At 48.5% G+C, this 17995-nt stretch overlaps 1 protein-coding gene across 4 annotated transcripts in view; it reads left to right on the top strand.

Annotated features, from left to right (window-relative positions):
- Nucleotides 1–17995, top strand: part of Syn3 (synapsin III) — a 454398-nt gene that overhangs the window by 415131 nt on the left and 21272 nt on the right. For all 4 annotated transcript variants that reach the window (XM_052752956.1, XM_052752959.1, XM_052752958.1 and 1 more), the window contains exons 8-9: nucleotides 7942–8084; nucleotides 14326–14400. In XM_052752956.1, coding sequence (XP_052608916.1) covers nucleotides 7942–8084; nucleotides 14326–14400 — 218 coding nt within the window. The remainder of the gene's footprint in view (nucleotides 1–7941; nucleotides 8085–14325; nucleotides 14401–17995) is intronic.

Below are 17995 nucleotides of genomic sequence, written 5' to 3'. Positions count from 1 at the left end.
AGCTGTACATTGTAGTAGGAGAGTGCTAGAGAAAGTTACTCACCAGGTGGTGATTGGGAAGCAAACAGGGAAAAGAAGGAGCTGGGATCCCGATATCATTTCAAGGACACACTACACTGGATGTGTCACTGGGTCACATCATAAAGGTCCCACCACCTCCCAATAGCACCCTAGGCTGAGGAGCAAGCCTTTAACACAGGGACCTTTGGTGAAATTTCAGATCCAATCTATGGCAATCATCTGTAACAGTTCACAGAGCACAATAGGGAGTTAATTAATTGTTGAATGACTAAATGAACATAACTAAGAGTGTATCTCCAAGAACCCATGAGGCACTGGTTCTGTGTCACCACAGACACCAAATTCACAGATCCTCACATTCTTCATTACGATGTTCATGTTGTCAACTTGACAGATTCTAGGATTGTGGGGAGATGGACATTGGGCATGGCTGGGTGCGCTATTCGGATTAAGTTAATTAGTGTGGGAAGTCCTATCTTACTGGTGGGTGGGGTTATTCCCTCTGCAGGGAATCCTGAACTGGAAAGAGAAAGCAAGCTGAGCATGGCTATCTGGTTTTGACTATGGATGTGATGTGAACAGCTGCTTTTTCAGAACTATGTACCTCAAACTGTGAGAATAAATCCTTTCTCCCTTAAGTTGCCTCTGCCAGGGTATTTTATCAGTAAGAAAAAAAGACTAAGACATTAATAACAAATTTCATGTTGGCACATAGCACACACATTTATACACTCCTGAACACTTTTAATCACCCCTACTTATCATATCTAAGACCATCTATATACTTTCTAAATTGTTATTTTTGTTTAAAGAATAATGACAAAAAATTTCTATATGTTTAGTGTGAACAGAGTTTTTGGCCAAGTATTTTAAGTCTACACCTGGGCAAAACCAGGAACATAATACCCCTAGCTAAGAGGGGATAAAGTGCTTACAGATGTGGGGCATCAGATACTAGGCTGGAGTATGGGAGTACAAGAGGGACAGGAACCTGGCTAGTCTTACCCATGGCACTTGATATCTCTTAACTGTCTTGCTTCTACTAATGCAGCTTAACTCAGTATTTGCCCTGCTAAGATCCTCATGGAACTGCCTTAGATAATACTTGCAGGTCATTGTCATACATGAAATCCTGAAAATCCACTTCTCTCCTTGGACTTGGGTGACTGGATATTCCAGTTTCCAGAGGACAGTTTTGCATTTTCCCAACCAGTGTTTTGCTCTTGTGTTCTCGTCCATCTTTACAACCCATTCTGTTAATGGTCCCTCTCAGCTCTACATCAGTCTTGACCTTGGTGGACCTTTCTCAGACCAACTTCCAGCTGTTACCTGAGATACTTCTTGGAACTCTGCTTTCCTTAACTCTTACATGAGATAATAACTACTTTGCAAGGTGATTTTGATTTTCAATTAAATTATAGTAATTGTCCAAGGCCTTCCCTCGCTTAATGTCTACCACATTCTAGGTGCTCAATAGAAGTTGGTTTCCTTTAGTTGGATAGTTGTTGAGGGTTTTTGCTGGCATAGAACCATTGCCAAACACTTTGTTTCCTCCAGTTGCAAACCTACCTCCCCCCTACTCATCCAAATCCCATTTCAGCTCTGTGGTGTGTAGGATCGTGTAAAGCTGAGGCTCATTGCAGAGGTCCAAGAACACAGTAGATATTATTTTAAAATGTGTATGTATTTGTTGGTTTTTTCTTGTCAATGTAGCTTCTCAGTAGTGGACTATGGAGTAGGGATCTCAGGTCAGATGGGGACTGGCTATAAACTCTCTAGTCCCGCCCGTACAGCAAATACATATACATATTTAATTAACATCTACTGTGTTCTTGGACCGCTGCAGCCTCATGTCAGCCAGCTAAGTCACATGTCTAGAAGACTCACAACCTCCCTAAACAAGCTGCAGACCAAGGGTTCAAACACATGAGCTTGTCGGGGGACACTTCATATTCAAACCATAGCAGTGTACTAAACACATGGCCAAATGGGAATTCCTGCGAATTGGGTGGTGATTAGACTTACTCACTCGTGTGACCGCATAATTTAAAAGCAAAGTGAAACTAAACTAAAGAGATGTAATGAAAGCCATATGAAAATAAAGGAATTGGATTAAGTTTTAAAAAAAAGCAAAGTGAGTCAATTGGAGGAAGCATCTTTAAAAATTGACAAATGAAATGACTCAACAATGTATCACAATGGTGCCTTCGACACAGAATTATTTCAAGTAACCTTAGGAATCACTGTGGTTTCTTTTCTAAGTTTTTTGGATGGATTAACTTTTTCTCTAGCCTGTAAACCTCAGCACCACAATCCTCTCCTTCATCATCCTCACAAAGATGAAGAACAGACACAGGCAGAGGGCAAGACCACCCACTGGGACCATTCATTCATTCTTGGGCCAACACATAGTGAGACTAGGTAGAGGCTCCCTGAAGAAGGAGCTGCCAGGACCATCACAAGCCCCGTCCCTTGTTGGAGATATCTGAGCACATGATGAACATTCCTTTGAGGATGTAGATCATCCTCCTGTCCCAGCCTGGAATTCCAGGTCTTCACAGGAGAATTCTCACCAGAAGAGTCTGACTGGAATCCTGGCCCTTCTGCAGCTCCTCTTGTTCTCTTTGGCTACTTTCCCTCCTAGTTTCTCCTCAGGACAGTGTGTACACACACACTCACTTGTACACATGTGTGCATATGCATATGTATATGTGATATATATATACACATACATACACACACACACACACACATACACACACACACACACACACACACACACACACACACACACACACACACATGTATGAGGGAAGAAAAGAACTTCTAAAGGCAGTAAGGGAGAGGCATGTGACCCCCGAGCGTGAGTATGGCGGCGAGCGTGGGCAGAGAGAGAAGTGGTCATAGAGACAGAGAGCAGGAGGAGAGCAGGTAGCCATGAGAGAAGGGACAGGCAAGCTGAGGATGAGAGGGGACCAGGGTGAAAGGGAGAATTAGAGAAAGCAAGGAACAAATTAGGCAGGAAAATGGAACATGACAAAGAGAGGGAGAAAGCTGTTAACAGAGAGGAAAGATGGGGTGAGGAAGGAGGACGTGAGAAGGGGAGACAAAGTCAGAGGTGCAGACAAGATGGGGTGCTGAGGCTGAGTCTTTGCAGTTGGAGTTCTCTGGCCCCACACTCTGGGTAGCACATGGGTCCCCTTGAATCACAGCTCATTTGGGTCTTCCTGTTTTCGTCTCCTCTTTGTGAACCCTTGGAGGCTTTTCCAGCCAGCAAGTCAGGCAGAGTACCAGGTTTCCCTGTCCAGGGCCCAGTTCTGCATCCCACAGCTGTGCTTCTCATGGCTCTCAACACTCTGCATCCCTGGCCTAAGGACCATCCCAGAGTCCTCTCCATTATGTCCCCAGGAACATCTGACAGAAGCTATAACCCTCTAACGGGGTAGATCCAGCCTAGACTGCTGAAAAACTTCACTCTATGAAAAGACACACTTGTCCAGGAGCTGGGGAGATGGTTCTGTGGTTCAGCCCTCACCAAGCAGGTATGAAGACTAGAGTTCAGATCCCCAGAACACCCACCCATAAGTAGTGGGTTAGCATGGCAGCCTGCCCATAATTCCACCAAGGAACTCTCCCTTAAAGACAGATACAGGAGAGCCACGAGAAAGCTGGCTAGGAAGACTAGCTGTGTGGGTGAGCTCTGGCTTTGGTTGAGAGACCCTGCTTCAGTGAATAATGTGAAAGAATGAGTGAGGACGGTTCGTGACCCCAACCGGGGGCACACACACCTGCCACTCACGTGGAACTTGGAAAGAATGCACACCCCCAAAGCACACTTTCTTTGCCATTCTCTGACTCACTTATGTCTTCCATGACACTTTCTCAACTACAAGTTCTAGTCTCCATCCAGCCTCTTGCATTCATTCCAGAAAACACCTTTTAACCCCTGTGCCAGGCATGGATGTTATGACTTAGAACAAAATCCATTGTCCATCCCCAAGAAGCTCAGCATCTAAAGGGAGACCGACAGAGTGGACTCAGGGGAAAGCCAGGATTTTGAGGAGCCCCAGCATTGTACAATCTGGGGAACCCTCTGTAAAAAAAAGAAAAGAAAAGCATACTGTTGCTAGGGACATTTGGTTCTTTTGAAAGAGCCCATGGAAGAGCTATGCCAGCTCTGGAGGGGGCAGGATGAGTGGCACTCCCCTCCCCCAACTATTCAGACAGGAAGGTGGGCTGATGCACTGGCTCACTGATTAAACCATTATTATCTATACTTTCTCTTTTGGTTCCCTTTTGTCCACACTGTGAAAAAAAAAAAAAAGAAAAAATCCCAGATGCCTTCTAAGGCTTAGATTGTAATTGAGATAAAGTCTGATTGTCAAAACAAACTAGAAGTTTCTGTTTCCTCTAATGGAACTGGGTGAAAAGCAGCACAGGCTGGCGTGGAGCCTCCCTGGTTTCCGGGGGCCAGTTTCCTTCCATCATGTGACACATCCACTTGTCATCCATGAAGCCATTGGTGGGCCACATTCCAGCCACAGGAAAAGGACAAGAACAAGGGGAAAGCCCCGCCCCTTCCTACACTCCACACCCCTTCTTTGATCACACCCAAGCACCAAGATGTTGTTCCATGGCCCCACTGAGGTGTTAGGGGAAAGGGCAACTGTGGTATTTATTCTGGTGGCCATGTGTCCCTAGGTCAGAAGGGAATGCAGATGGAGAAAGGGTGTGTGGCCATTAGACATCTCTAAGGCAGCCTTTCATGTGTACTGTGTGGTATAGGAACCACAGGGCAGAAGCCACTAGTGACTGAAGCATGGCTGTGCTGTGAGGTCCCTGTAAGCACTCTCCTGGAGTCTTTCATTCTGATGACTTTGGATCCCTGCACCTGAACCCATGTGTTGACTAAGGATGAAACCCTAGCTGCCATCCAAAGAGCACTGGAGACACCAAGACAAGGCAGTGCAAACTGAAAGGGAGGTACCAAAAAGGAAAGAACAGTGGTGTGTAAACCAAATTTCAAAAGTTTTCCAATTTCATATGTTACCCAGAGCCACAACAGGATGCAACCCAAGGAACTCTACAGGATTAGCCATTGAGGAGGGTGGGGTGGTTTATGTGGATTGTCAACTTGGCAGGATCTAGAATCACCTTGAAGATAAACCTCTGAACATGTCTGTGAGGGATTATCTAGATTAGGTTAACTGAGGTGCAAAGACCTATCCCAACTGCCAGGCTGAATAAAAAGGAGAAACCAAGGTGAATAAGGGCATTGAGAACTCTGCTTCCTGACTGTGAACAGAATGTGATTTGGCCGACTCCGGCTCCTGCCACAATGGCTTCCCTCCACAATGGACTCTTCTCTCAGACTATGAGTCTAAATAAACCCTCCCTTCCTTCTTCAAGTTACTTTTGTTGGGGAGCTTTACATAGCAATGCGCGGAAGTAGCTAATACAGAGGCCAAGTCAACTTCAGTGTGCAGGAAGAGACTGAGACCTGAAGACAGTGGCTTGAGAGAAGACCATAAAGATACAGTCAGCCAGCAGAAGCAGAGGGTGGTGCCAAATAGCACATGGCAGATCCTTGTTTGACTCACCCCATGATGAAAATGTACAAAAAATGAGACTGAAACTAAATGACAAAAGTATAGTTCCGCTTCTTTAACAGAGACCAAAAGCAACAGCAATTTAACCAAGCTGAAGTTCATCGCTCTCTCCTGCAAAAATCTAAAGGTACAAAATACTGAGGAGGGGGTTACAACACTGGGGACCCGGGTTCCCTCCATGTTACCCCTCAGCCATCCTCAGTGTATGGCTTCTATCACATGCCCAAGACAACTGCTGCTGCTCAAGTTACCACGTCCACATCACAGCCATAAGGAAGAAGGAAAGGGGAAAGGAAGGTCTCTTCACCTTCAGGAACCACCAAGATGACTCACACCACATCTGCTTGATTTTCATTGGCTAGAACTTAGAGTTCATCACATCCACTTGGAAAGGACACTAGACAAAAAGCATCTGTATCTTGGAGATCGGGTGCTCAGCTTCAACTAAAGGGTCCTGTTGCTAGAAGGAGTGGGGACACCAGCAGTCAGAGCCTCAGGAGACCTAAGACAAAGGAATAAGACACACTTCGGCCTCTGCTACAGCTGGGGGGAGAGAGGAGTCCAGTAAGCTGGAAAATGTGTGGAATATAGGGACATCTTCCTGGTCGATCTTGTTTTCTCTGCAACATGGGTCTGAGCTTCATTACTGGGAGGTTGTGCTCTTCAAGGGTGAAGAGGAAAGAAGACTTGCCAAGGCTTGCTTACTTACAACCCTCATGTGAGAAGAAAGTCTGCACCCACAGAGACCTGAGCTGGTTAGCAACTGAGCTGGGCCTTTGGGTCAGGGCTTTAGTGTAGGCACTGCGCTCAGATGCGCGGACTTCGGATAAAGACAACTCGGTTTCCACATCTGTAGAGACCATATGTGTAGCTTGGATGCCTTGTCCCTGAGGGTGCATTTAATACACTTGGTACAAATGTGAATGGCCTACACCATAGAAGGGATGGTGTTTTCAGAGCTGAGATGCAAAGGGCAGGGGACATGGGAAAGAAGAAGGTACCCCTGAGGTTCAGCCCTGTTCTTGTCATGGACCCACCCAGGCTGCCGATGCACTCAGCACTTTTGGGGTTCTACCTGCCTCTGGTCCAGCATTAGAGTGTGCCACTGTCAATGTGAGAGAAGCAGGGGAGAGGGCCACTCCAGACAAGCAGCACCCTGTGGCTAGCTGGAAGGGGCACTCCACACTGTTGTCCACGCACACTGAGATTCAGCTTCTGCAGTGTCTTGAGGTTACTGCCACAGAGCCTTGATCTTGTACCCTGCCCTTGGTCTTTCTTGGCAACTCTCTTGAGACTTCTTCCTTACCTCAAGACACTACCCTGTGGTCCTGGCCTCAACCTAGTAAACAGGGCAAGTTTCTCCCCCAAGCTTCTAGACTACAAAGCCAGCCTGCCGATTGCATACATACATCTAAACACGCACTCATACACACTACTATATGCACATCAGGTATAAACACAATATATACACAGCAAATACCAATGAATGTACAAAAACACACCATACATGTGGCATCCACTAAATACATACAAACACAACAATACATGCTCAAGCTCACGTGCGCACACACATACACACCACTTTTTTTCAAACTGGTTTCTCAACTGCCCATCGCACTGTCCCATTCAACTCCTTACATAACTGAGCAATTGTTCTGAAAACACAAATTAAAGCACTTGCTCGTTTAAATGCCAGTCTCTTCCTGTGGCTTCTGGACCTTCTGGCTGAACCCTGAGCATCTGATCAGAGCTAGCAGGACCCTTCATGGGCTGTCCCCTACAATGCCATCCAGCCATTGTCCCCACTTACCTACTCCCAGCAGCCAGGTGACCAACCAGTCTGCCAAGAGGCTCTGAGGTTCCTTATGGCTGTTCCCACCCCCACATCACCAGCCAGTCACACATCCAGAATGTATATTCACAGGCCGGGCATGGTGGTGCACACCTCTAACCCAGCACTCAGGAGGTAGAGACTGGAGGATCTCTAGAATTGGAGGCCAACCTGATCAACGTAGGGAGCTCTAGGACTATAAGAGACACCCTGTCTCCAAACAAAAGTATTTATCATTCTGAACCCCTTAGGAGCTCACCTGTTCTCTAAAGGGCCTTCCCAAGTGGAACCAGTCCCTTCCTCTTCTGTTCCTTGGAAAGGTAGGTGGTAGGACTGTTCACCTCCTGTGTCTGTGTCCCTGCAAGACAGGTGACCTTCTCTTTGGTAGAGTACCCTGTCCTGGTCTGGGCAGGTGTGCAGTGGAGACTGGGTGAACGGCCACACTCACAACCACACTCACACGTCTTCCTTACCCCACAGATCAAAGTAGAAAACCAGCATGACTACCAGGACATCACCAGTGTGGTGGCCATGGCCAAAACCTATGCCACCACTGAAGCCTTTATCGACTCCAAGTATGACATTCGCATCCAGAAGATTGGATCCAACTACAAGGCATACATGTGAGTCAGTGGGCAGGGGCTGGGAGGAAGGTGGGAGGAGCCTGCTTCCTTCTACTGTGATGCTATGTTTGTCCTCACCTCTGGTTCTGTTCCAGCTTAGCCCAGGATAGACTTCTCTACAAAGGTGTGTGTGTGTGTGTGTGTGTGTGTGTGTGTGTGTGTGCATGTGTGTGTGTGTGTGTGTGCATGTGTGTGTGTGTGTGTGTGTGTGCATGTGTGTGTGTGTGCATGTGTGTGTGTCTATGTATGAAGAGATTTGTGCAAATCAAGGAGTCATTTGAGTACCTTGCTGAGGGGTTGGAATTTTCTTTGGTATGAAGGAGAAAGCTGGCCCAGTGTGTGTGGAGCAGCAATCTGTTGTTCTCTGGAACCAACAAGACTCACTAAGTAGTCACATCAAATTCTCTGGTTGCAAGCAACAGAAACTACTTCTGGATATTACATGTTTTATTTTTAAGGAAATTCGTTAGAAAATCATGGGTAATCGGAAATTTTAAAAACAAACCAAAATCCCACTAAATTACTGATTTCAGAAGCAATGGGATTCGGGGCAGCCCCAGTGTACGTAGCCAGAAGTAACAGCTGACGTTCGTGGTGCCAGCGGGTGAAGAATCCACTGGGATCTTGTGCAGCCCTCATCTCAGGGTGTGCTCTGTCGCTAGCATTTTGGTTAGAGAGAGGCAGAAAATCACTACGGAAGTCCAAGCAGGAGGACAGGCGATTTGAGCAAGGTCGTGGCCTGGTAGAAGTGGAGGTACTGCCTCTAAAGGAAGAGCTGTGAATGCCAGGTGAAGGGCAGCAAAGGACGGGCTCACCTGGGACTGAGGCCACCAGTTTCAGTGGGACTTTGGAGTAGGTGGAAAGGCTCTCCCTTGAAGAGCTCTTACCTGCGTCTGGGTCTCTGTGACCCTCACTTTGGAATGTTGTTACTGGTTCCACTTCAAGTGGTGAGACCCAAGAGCCAAGTGTGGCTTTCTTGTGGCATTCATGCAACACTAACTGTGGGCACAGCTCCCTATCAAGAAGCTGCTGTGATTAGCCACGGACAGTTGGACAGTCTGTCTGTCCATGTGCTTCTGTGCTTCATAGTTTTTGCCTGAGAATCCTGTGGGCAAGCCAAGCTGTCACCTGCTTCTGTGAAGATGTCAAGCCTATCAAATCTGTGCCTAGTTTTGAATGTATTGTCTGCCATGACTTTTTACCACCTGGATTGCCTAGACCATCAGGAAAACACATCTTTGTGTAAAGGGCCAGGTAGAGACCAGGGAGATAGCTCAGTTGGTAAGGTGCAATCATAAGGACCTGAGTTCGATTCCCAGCATCCATCTAGAAAGATGTGATGGTGCATGTTTATAATCCCAGCCCCAGGGAAAATTCCTGGGGCTCAGTGCCCAGCCAGCCTAACATAATTAGCAAGCCCCAGGTCACAGTGAGAGGCCAATGGTTCCTGATGAACAACACCCAAGATTGACCTCTGGTTTCTCACTCACTCACATAGTGTGTGTGTGTATGTGTGTGTGTGTGTGTGTGTGTGTGTGTGTGTGTGTGTGTGTGTGTGTGTGTGTGTGTGATTTTAAATAGATCTAGGGGAGGTTCAATGAGTAAAGCATTTGATTTGCAAGCACAAAAACCTGAGTTCCATCCCCAGATCCCACATGAAAGTACCAGGTATGAGGTTGGGCATGATGGTGAACACCATTAACTCCAGTACTTGGGAGGGAGGTGAATCTCTGTGAGTTGAAGGCCAGCCTGGTCTACATAGTGAGTTCCAAGATGTCCAGAGTTAGTGAGGCCCTGTATCAAAAAACAAAACAAAAACAGAACTAACAGGTAGAGTCATATGCTCTTGTAATCCAAGCACTAGGTAAGCAGACAAGAGGCTCTCTGGGGCTCCCTGACTGGTCAGTCTATTCTAATTGGTGACTTCCAGGCCAATGACAGACCTTGTGGCAAAGGAGGTAGATGACATTCTGAGGATGATACCCAGCTTTTCCTCCAGCCTCAACAGGTTCACACACACACACACACAATAAAGGGTTAGGGTGATTTTAGGCTTTGAGACCCATGCAGTTGGTTGCAACTGTACAATTGCCTGGGACACTGGAAGAGATGCAGGCAGTTGACGGATAAGGACTTAGTCCCAGAAAAGAGATAAAGCCGTTTCCAAGTCCATCCTGTCAGTCAACTACCCCCTTCTTCCCCCAGGGCAGGCCAGAGCTATTTCTGCTTTCAGATGTCCTCTCACAGTGTCTCAGGGATCAGATCTCCCCCTCACCCCGCCACCCTGAATCATCTGGGCTCATCCCAGTGAGGTGGTCCGGTGCATTCTTGCGGCACCATGGTATCATTTCCTTCCTCCCTCATTGTTAGAATTGGCATTTGACCTTGCTGTCACCTTGGCCCAGTTTCTTTTCCGAGGATTACCTCATTGCTGCATTCTTCAGGCTGGGTCCTTCTGGCCTGACAGCTCCAATTTGTCATTGGTTACAGAGATTCCTGGGCCCTGGGTTGGTCCGCATCCAAGGGCTGGGGCTCATACCACACTTGAGCTGAGAATGTCCTCCGTGCCCATAACCATTCGCCCTCCTCTGGCCCACATTCCGTTCTGCACTTAGGCCTTTCTGCTTGCTGCCACTGAGGTGTCACTGCTTTTAGATTCTCTTAACATGCACAGCCAGGGCATATATGTGCATACTTGCCCACTCGTCCACATGCATCCATAATGATTTCTCTATATATCCATCTGCATGTGTATTACTCTAAATGGAGTCACACTGCTGTCTGGACCTTCATCCAATACCATGTGGTTCAATTTTGCCTTCCCTGACTGCTTTCTGTACCTCCTACACCAGTCAAGAGAAAGCTGGCTTCCACCATCCACCACTCATTGAGCTGTTCACTTGACCCCCATCCATGAGAACAGTTCAGCCTGTGCCTGACACAGTGGGAAGCAACTCTACCAAGCACAGCACATGCTTATAGAAAGTATCATTACATTCGGTCTTCACTCTTGTCCCAAGTTTCTCAGGCCAGAAATGTTCCCTCCACCTCCAAGGTTGTGCATTTGGTCTTATATACCCCAACCCCAAATTCATAGTGAAAGTCCACCACTTCTCAAGTGATAATCTTAGTAAGAGGGTAGAACCTTCCAGAAAGCAATCAGGGCTTGTTCTAGTTCCATCCTGTTACTGTGTTAAAACACTCTGAACAAAAGCAACTTAAGGGGAAAAGAATTTATTTTGACTTCCGTTCCATCACTGAGGGAAGTCAGGGCAGGAACTCAAGTAGGAATTTGAAGCAGAGACCATGGAAAAACGCTACTTGCTGGCTGACCTATAGACCCATGCTTAGTTAGCTTTCTAATACAGCCAAGGACCACCTCTCTAGGGAATGGTGCCACCCCCAGTGGGCTGGGCCCTCCTACATCAATTAACAATAAGACAATCCCCGCAGACATGCTCACAGGCCACTCTGATTTGGTCAGTCTCTCAACTGAAATGCCTTTCTCAGATGATTTGATTCTAGGCTGTATCAAGTTAACAGTTAAGGGAGTTAAAAAAAAAAAAAAGAACTCAAAAGGATCCCTTGCTTCATCCACTGCATGAAGACACAGTAAGAAGGCATAGACTAAGAAATGGGTCCTCACTAAACATGAATCTCTAGGCAACTTGAGCTTGGACTTCCAAGTCTCCAGAACCATCAGAATGAGTTATTGTTTATGAATCACACTGTTAATGGTCCTCTCTTACATCAGCCCAGATAAATAAAAGTGATTATAGTACAGACAGATGCTTTGACGACAATATCCATTCCATCCTATATCCGTCTGGTAGCATCTCATTCAAGTCAAGGGCACAGGCCCTTCCATACATGTGTGATGGGCTCCATGAGCTCTGTATAGAGAGTCAAGGGTTTGTGGAGTACAGTTTGGGGGCATCTGCCATTCAGAGGGAAGGATAACACTGGTGCCATCTCCTTCAGTTCTGTGGGGCTGACACAAGCTGATGCTTGTGAAGCTCTTGGACACACGTCTCAGATGCCCAAAGCTGTCCTCCAGTTCCAGCCCGCCCAGTAATCGTCCTCTTGGAATGAGAGCAACCTGGCTTGAGTTCCTGCTGCTTCAGCCCTTGGAATGCCTTCTTTTATTTTTTATCTTCTCCTACTGAAAATAACAGTGCAGCCCATTTGTACTGAGGGGTTGATGGGAATATTTCCTCTCATTCACACAGGACCCCACTAAGGTCTACAATTATCCCCATTTTGCCAAGGAAGAAGTTAAAGACTCGGAGATGCCGCCCATGGTCTATTACTAGACAATGCTAGAACCTGTGTCCATCAGTCTTTCCCTTCTCCCACCACCAACTCACCATGCCAAAAGCTGTTCACCTGCCAGGGTGCATCTCAGTGCATATGCTCCGGGGCCACATCCAGTGACTCTGGGAATCCTTTGGCTTCCCTGGAGTCCATATCCACTGCTAATTTACCATGTCAGTCTTCTGGCTCAAAGGTAGTGAAGGCAGGAAGTGAACAGCCGAAGGAGGGTACAGCTGTCCACTCTTGGACTAATCCGTAGCCAGATGCAGGCTGACCCTGCGATCATTGTTGTCATAGTTTCTGTCAACGTGACACAAACCTCAGCATAGCTGAGAAGAGAGACTCTGTGGAGGAATCGCCTCCATCAGATCGGCCATGTTGCTGTGTCTGTGGGGCATTTTCTTGATTACTAATTGGTGGAGGAGGACCCAACCTACTGTAGGTGGTGCCATCTCTGGGCAGATGGGCCTGGGCTGTAGAAGAAAGGTAACTGAACTGAAGAGCAGCATCCTGTGAGCTCTGTCTCAGTTCCTGCACCCAGCTTCCTGCTTAAGCTCCTGCCTTGGCTTTCCTCAGAGATGGGCTGTGTCTTGGTGACAGTTCTGTTGCTGTGAAGAGACGCCATGATGAAGGCACTTATAAAATAGAGCGTTTAATTGGGGACTGGATTCCAGGGGTCCAAATGTGTCCCGGGTTCTCCCCAGCATACATCACCCCTCACCCAGTCAGTAGCTACTGGGCACCTACTGCATGTTGAGTCCCATTGGAATTGTGTGCCCAGGGGATGGAGCGAAGCATGCTCCCTGTTTTTAGGGCTTCTCCTCCATCAGGACAGGTTAGATGAGCACAGTGCCGAAGAAAGGGGGAAAGAGAGAGCAGGGCAGGGCAGTCCGTGTAAGTCTAGGAAGGTGTGCTGCACGGGAGCCACATTCAAATGAAGCCTGAAAGATGAGCAAGGACCTGGGAAGGAAAGGTGGTAACATAGGCTGCCAGGGGCAAAGGGGAAAGTGAGTGTGTGGGACAGGAGCCATGTGTGGGCGAGCACCAAGAAGGAGGGCAGCCGTGGCTGCAAGGCAGGCAGAGATCACAAAACCTTCCCCACTCTTCACTATGGGAAAGTAATCACTTCCTCCCTAAGATCATTTTTTCCCTATATTTTAAAACCTGTAAAAAAAATTCCAGAATCACCAAGTGGTACACTGCCCTAGTTCTCCTCAAAAAAAAAAAAAAGCAAGAGGTCATGCAAATACATTTTTCCATTACTGTAACAAAACACTTGAGACAATCAACGTAAAAAGAAGAAAAGTTTGTTCAGACTCACAGTTCCACAGGTTTTAGCTCATGGTTACTTGTCTCTGTTCCTTTGAGCCTGTGGTAACACAGACATGGAGGCTACTCACCTCATGGTGGCCAGGAAGCCAAGAAAGAGGCAAGAAGGACTTGGGTCCCTTCAAGGGTATGACCCCCAAGACCTAACTTCCTCTCCCCCCACTCTCCCCATGCATCACTTGCTAAAGGTCCCCACACTCCCAATAGCACCATCAGATGCTAAAGGTCAAGCCTTAGCATGTGGGATCTGGAGTGGGGACACTGTCGGACCAAAGCTTGTGCCATTTTATCTGAAGTGACAGCCTTTTAAAATTTTGATTTTAATCTAGGGGTCGGAAACATGTCTCAGCAGTAAGAGCATTTTATTGCTCTTGTAAAGAACCAGGGTTTGGTTCCCAGCATCCAGATGGCAGTTAATGGGCTTCTGTCACTCCAGTTTACATGTATCTGATGCCCTCTTCTGGACTCTGTGGGCATCACACACATGTGTATATGGGCCAGATGTTTGAAACATCTCCTAACCACCAAAGTGAAGAAGGACAGCAGATGAGTGACGGACATCCCCAGTGACCTCAATGTATGGTTTATTCTAACCCAGGAGAACCTCCATCTCTGGAAACTGGAAGGCCAACACAGGCTCTGCCATGCTGGAGCAGGTGGCCATGACAGAGAGGTAAGAGACAAAGGGTGTGTGGAGAGAGGCACCAGCATCCATGGAACGGCACTCCAGCCACTTCCCGGTTTGCTCTTCTTTATGGTCAGCAGCAACAGAGGGCACCTGTCAAAATAACATTTGTAGATGGTACGAGTTCAGAGGAGGGAACTGGTTTGCCCTGCGCTCTGGAGGTAACAGTGGAACACTGAGGTATTGGCTTCAAGTCCAGGGATCTTCTGGGTCCTGCCCTGCTGCCTCAGTAAGAGAGACTGAAGCCTTCACCAGTCCCCAGTCATTTGCAGATAACTGGGAGAAAGCATGTTTATTAAAACATCATAAAAATGGAGATGGGCCTTCCTCAGACCATATGAAGAGAGAAAAGCCACTTAAATTGTGAGTGCTTTGGGGTGCACTGTGGCTGAGGGACCTACAGGTCTCTGTCCCTTTAAGCACTGCTGTATGGCCTCCTCAGTTGAGGGAGGGCTGAGCACCTGCTCTCTGTACAAGTCACACACACACACACACACACACACACACACACACACACACACACACACACCCTTCCCTAGGAGTCCACTGAACACTGCCTGCAAGCATGCAATAGAAGGGGCGGGTGCATGTGCTCTAGGGCCTGTAAACACTGAGAGCCTGCTGCATGCCACAGTGTGCTGAGCAGTAAAGAGGCCAAGGCAAAGGGCACTGATTCCCTCCTCTAAGAACCGTGGGTCAGCAGCAAGCCCCAGAACAGAGCATATTGGTTTGCGCTTTGGGAATTAGCCTTTGTTGATGAAAACTTGAGAGGCATGTTTTCAGGAGAGACCTAAGACCCCACCTCCACCCGCTCCATTGAAATCATTTCTTTCATGGCTGTGTTGGATCACACTTTCTCCAAAAACGGTTCACAGCATCACCAGGCTTAAAGCCTCAGTGTCAAGTCTGACAGAAAGAAAGCATCTTTTCCAGTCATTTTATCCAAAAGCCTGGAATAGAACCTTATTGGCTGCTTAGCCAGGCTTTGGGTCATATGATCACCCCTAAGCCAATCACTGGCTGAGAAGGCTGCAGGTCCGTGTTTGACAAAACCTACGGCCGGTTTCTACTCTAGAGGTTGGAGTGGGGCCAACCTCTGCAGCAACCATGGCTGAGACCCGGGAAGGGAGGTAACCTGCATACTGAGCAGTCTTTAGTAGGAGGGAAAGTAACGGCCCCACCTGGGCTAACGACAACCATCTTTCCCCACTTGTCTAACGGATGACACAGTTGCAGCCGAATGCAGTAATGCTAGGACAGCATGCCCTCAACCCTTGAGGCAGGAAGGAGAAGGGGCACCCAGTGAAATTTAGGGAAGGAGAGGCTGGGAGTGGTTCCTGAGGGAATGGGTGCCAGCATTCCATCCTAAAGAACGAGCGAGAACCTGAAGGAGCTAGCTCTCCTTTCATCTCTACCACTACGTCACAGGCACTCACTGCAGGCTAGTCTTAGAGCTGCGCCTTGGAGAAAGTGGTGGGGAAAAGAGACATCAGCCCCGGCCCTGTGAACTTCAGGGTCTATAAGCTCAGAAAGCCAGATGAACCGAGGTGAATGCCCGTGCCCCTTCTAGATAAGCTAAGAGACAGTTCTGAACTTCTTCAACTAGAAGATGAAAGCAAGTTTGCATGCCATCAGAAAGGCTAACCCCAGCACAGGCCCCCGCCAGGGTGGAAGGCTAATCCCAGCACAGGCCCCCGCCAGGGTGGAAGGCTAACCCTAGCACAGGCCCCCGCCAGGGTGGAAGGCTAACCCCAGCAGAGGGCCGCCAGGGTGGAAGGCTAACCCCAACACAGGCCCCCGCCAGGGTGGAAGGCTAACCCCAGCACAGGCCCCCGCCAGGGTGGAAGGCTAACCCCAGCACAGGCCCCCGCCAGGGTGGAAGGCTAAACCCAGCACAGGCCCCCACCAGGGTGGAAGGCTAACCCCAGCACAGGTCCCCGCCAGGGTGGAAGGCTAACCCCAGCACAGGTCCCCGCCAGGGTGGAAGGCTAACCCCAGCACAGGTCCCCGCCAGGGTGGAAGGCTAACCCCAGCACAGGCCCTGCCAGGGTGGAAGGCTAACCCCAGCACAGGCCTGCCAGGATGGAAGGCTAACCCCAGCACAGGCCTGCCAGGGTGGAAGGCCAACCCCAGCACAGGCCCTGCCAAGGTGGGTACCTGCCCTTCTCAGCCCTAGCCCAGCTGCTGCTACAGCTTCCATCTGGGAACTCCCTTGTACTGGCTGTTCTTGTGGGGTGTACCAAGTACCAGGAACACCCCTCCCACAGGGGGCATTCATGGGCAGCGGTGCCCTCTTCTTCATGACTTTCCCAGGAAGTCTTACCTCTCCTCAGAAGTTTATGGTGGAGATCTACAGCACACCACCATCCACAGGGGTGACTCCACAGGAACATTCACAGGACAGGGTCTGCTCAACCTAGCATGTTCTGTCCCTCAGACAGCCATGAGCCGTGCTCATGGCCTGGACAGAACCCCCTGGTCCCATTCCTATAGTCCCAAAGCCCCTGGAGTCCCTTAAGCAGGCCCAGGCCCTATGTGGCTCACCTCTTGTGGGGTAGCCTGAGTCCTGAGCAATTTTCATTCAGTTTGATTAGTGCTAGTCTACATGGTTGAAGGGGGACCTTTCCCATATTTCCTGGCCCCTGGGGCCCCGGCCCCTGGGATAATGCACACACATGACCTACATGTTCATCATTTGAAAATAATCTCTGGAAACAAGTTGCCTCCAGTCCTAAGTCTAGACTTCTATCTCTCATGAGAAGAACCTGACTCATGAGTGTGTCTCAGGCATTATGCTCCTTGAGCACGTTGTGTCCCATGAGTCAGCCACCAGTGTCAAATACAGTAGCTCTAACACCTGGCCCCCAGAAGCCTCTCAAAGCCCCAAGGATCAACGTTGTCACCAAATGTGGCTGCACATCGGTCACGTGAAGCATTGAGAATAGATAGAGGCCTCCCAATGACACAGGGTAGAGCCCAGAAGCTGGCCGTTCATAGGAACATGGGCTTCGCTATCCTTGTGAGTCCCAAGAACAAGAAGCATCAAATAAAGGGAACTGAGGCACCAGGAAGGAGAGGCTCATCCAAAATCACTAAGAAAATAACAAACATCCAGATCACAGGCCGGGGAGACAGATTGGTCCATAAAGTACTTACCACACAAGTATGAGGGCATAGGTTCGATACCCAGATCACACATGAAAAAGCCAGGCAGGTATGAAAGCATGCAGCTGTGATCCCAGCCCTGGGGAGAAAGAGACGGGAGGATCCTAGGGCTCGCTTGCTCGCCAGCCAGACTACACTGTTCAGCACATTCTACGTTCAGTGGAAACCTTGTCTCAAAAATCAAGGTAGAAGGCTCCTGAGAAACAACACCCAAGGTTCACTTTGGACCTGCCACTCGTGAGGGTGTACATGTGCTCCTACCCAACATGTTTGCTTACAGCCTGGACGCAGATTGGAAGCCAGACTGTTAGTTGTTACTCTCTCAGCCTCGGCTTCTTCATCTGAAAAACTGAACTCAACCCTCCCTCCTTGATCAGTTTGTGCTGGGATGAGAAGCAATGAGGAGCTAGCCTGCCGG

This window comes from Peromyscus californicus, unplaced genomic scaffold (genome assembly GCF_007827085.1).
Source record: "Peromyscus californicus insignis strain IS unplaced genomic scaffold, ASM782708v3 Scaffold_24__1_contigs__length_46423439, whole genome shotgun sequence".
Lineage (NCBI taxonomy): Eukaryota > Metazoa > Chordata > Mammalia > Rodentia > Cricetidae > Peromyscus > Peromyscus californicus.
The sequence above is the reverse complement of the archived record's forward strand: the minus strand, read 5'-3'. Positions and strand labels throughout refer to the sequence as shown.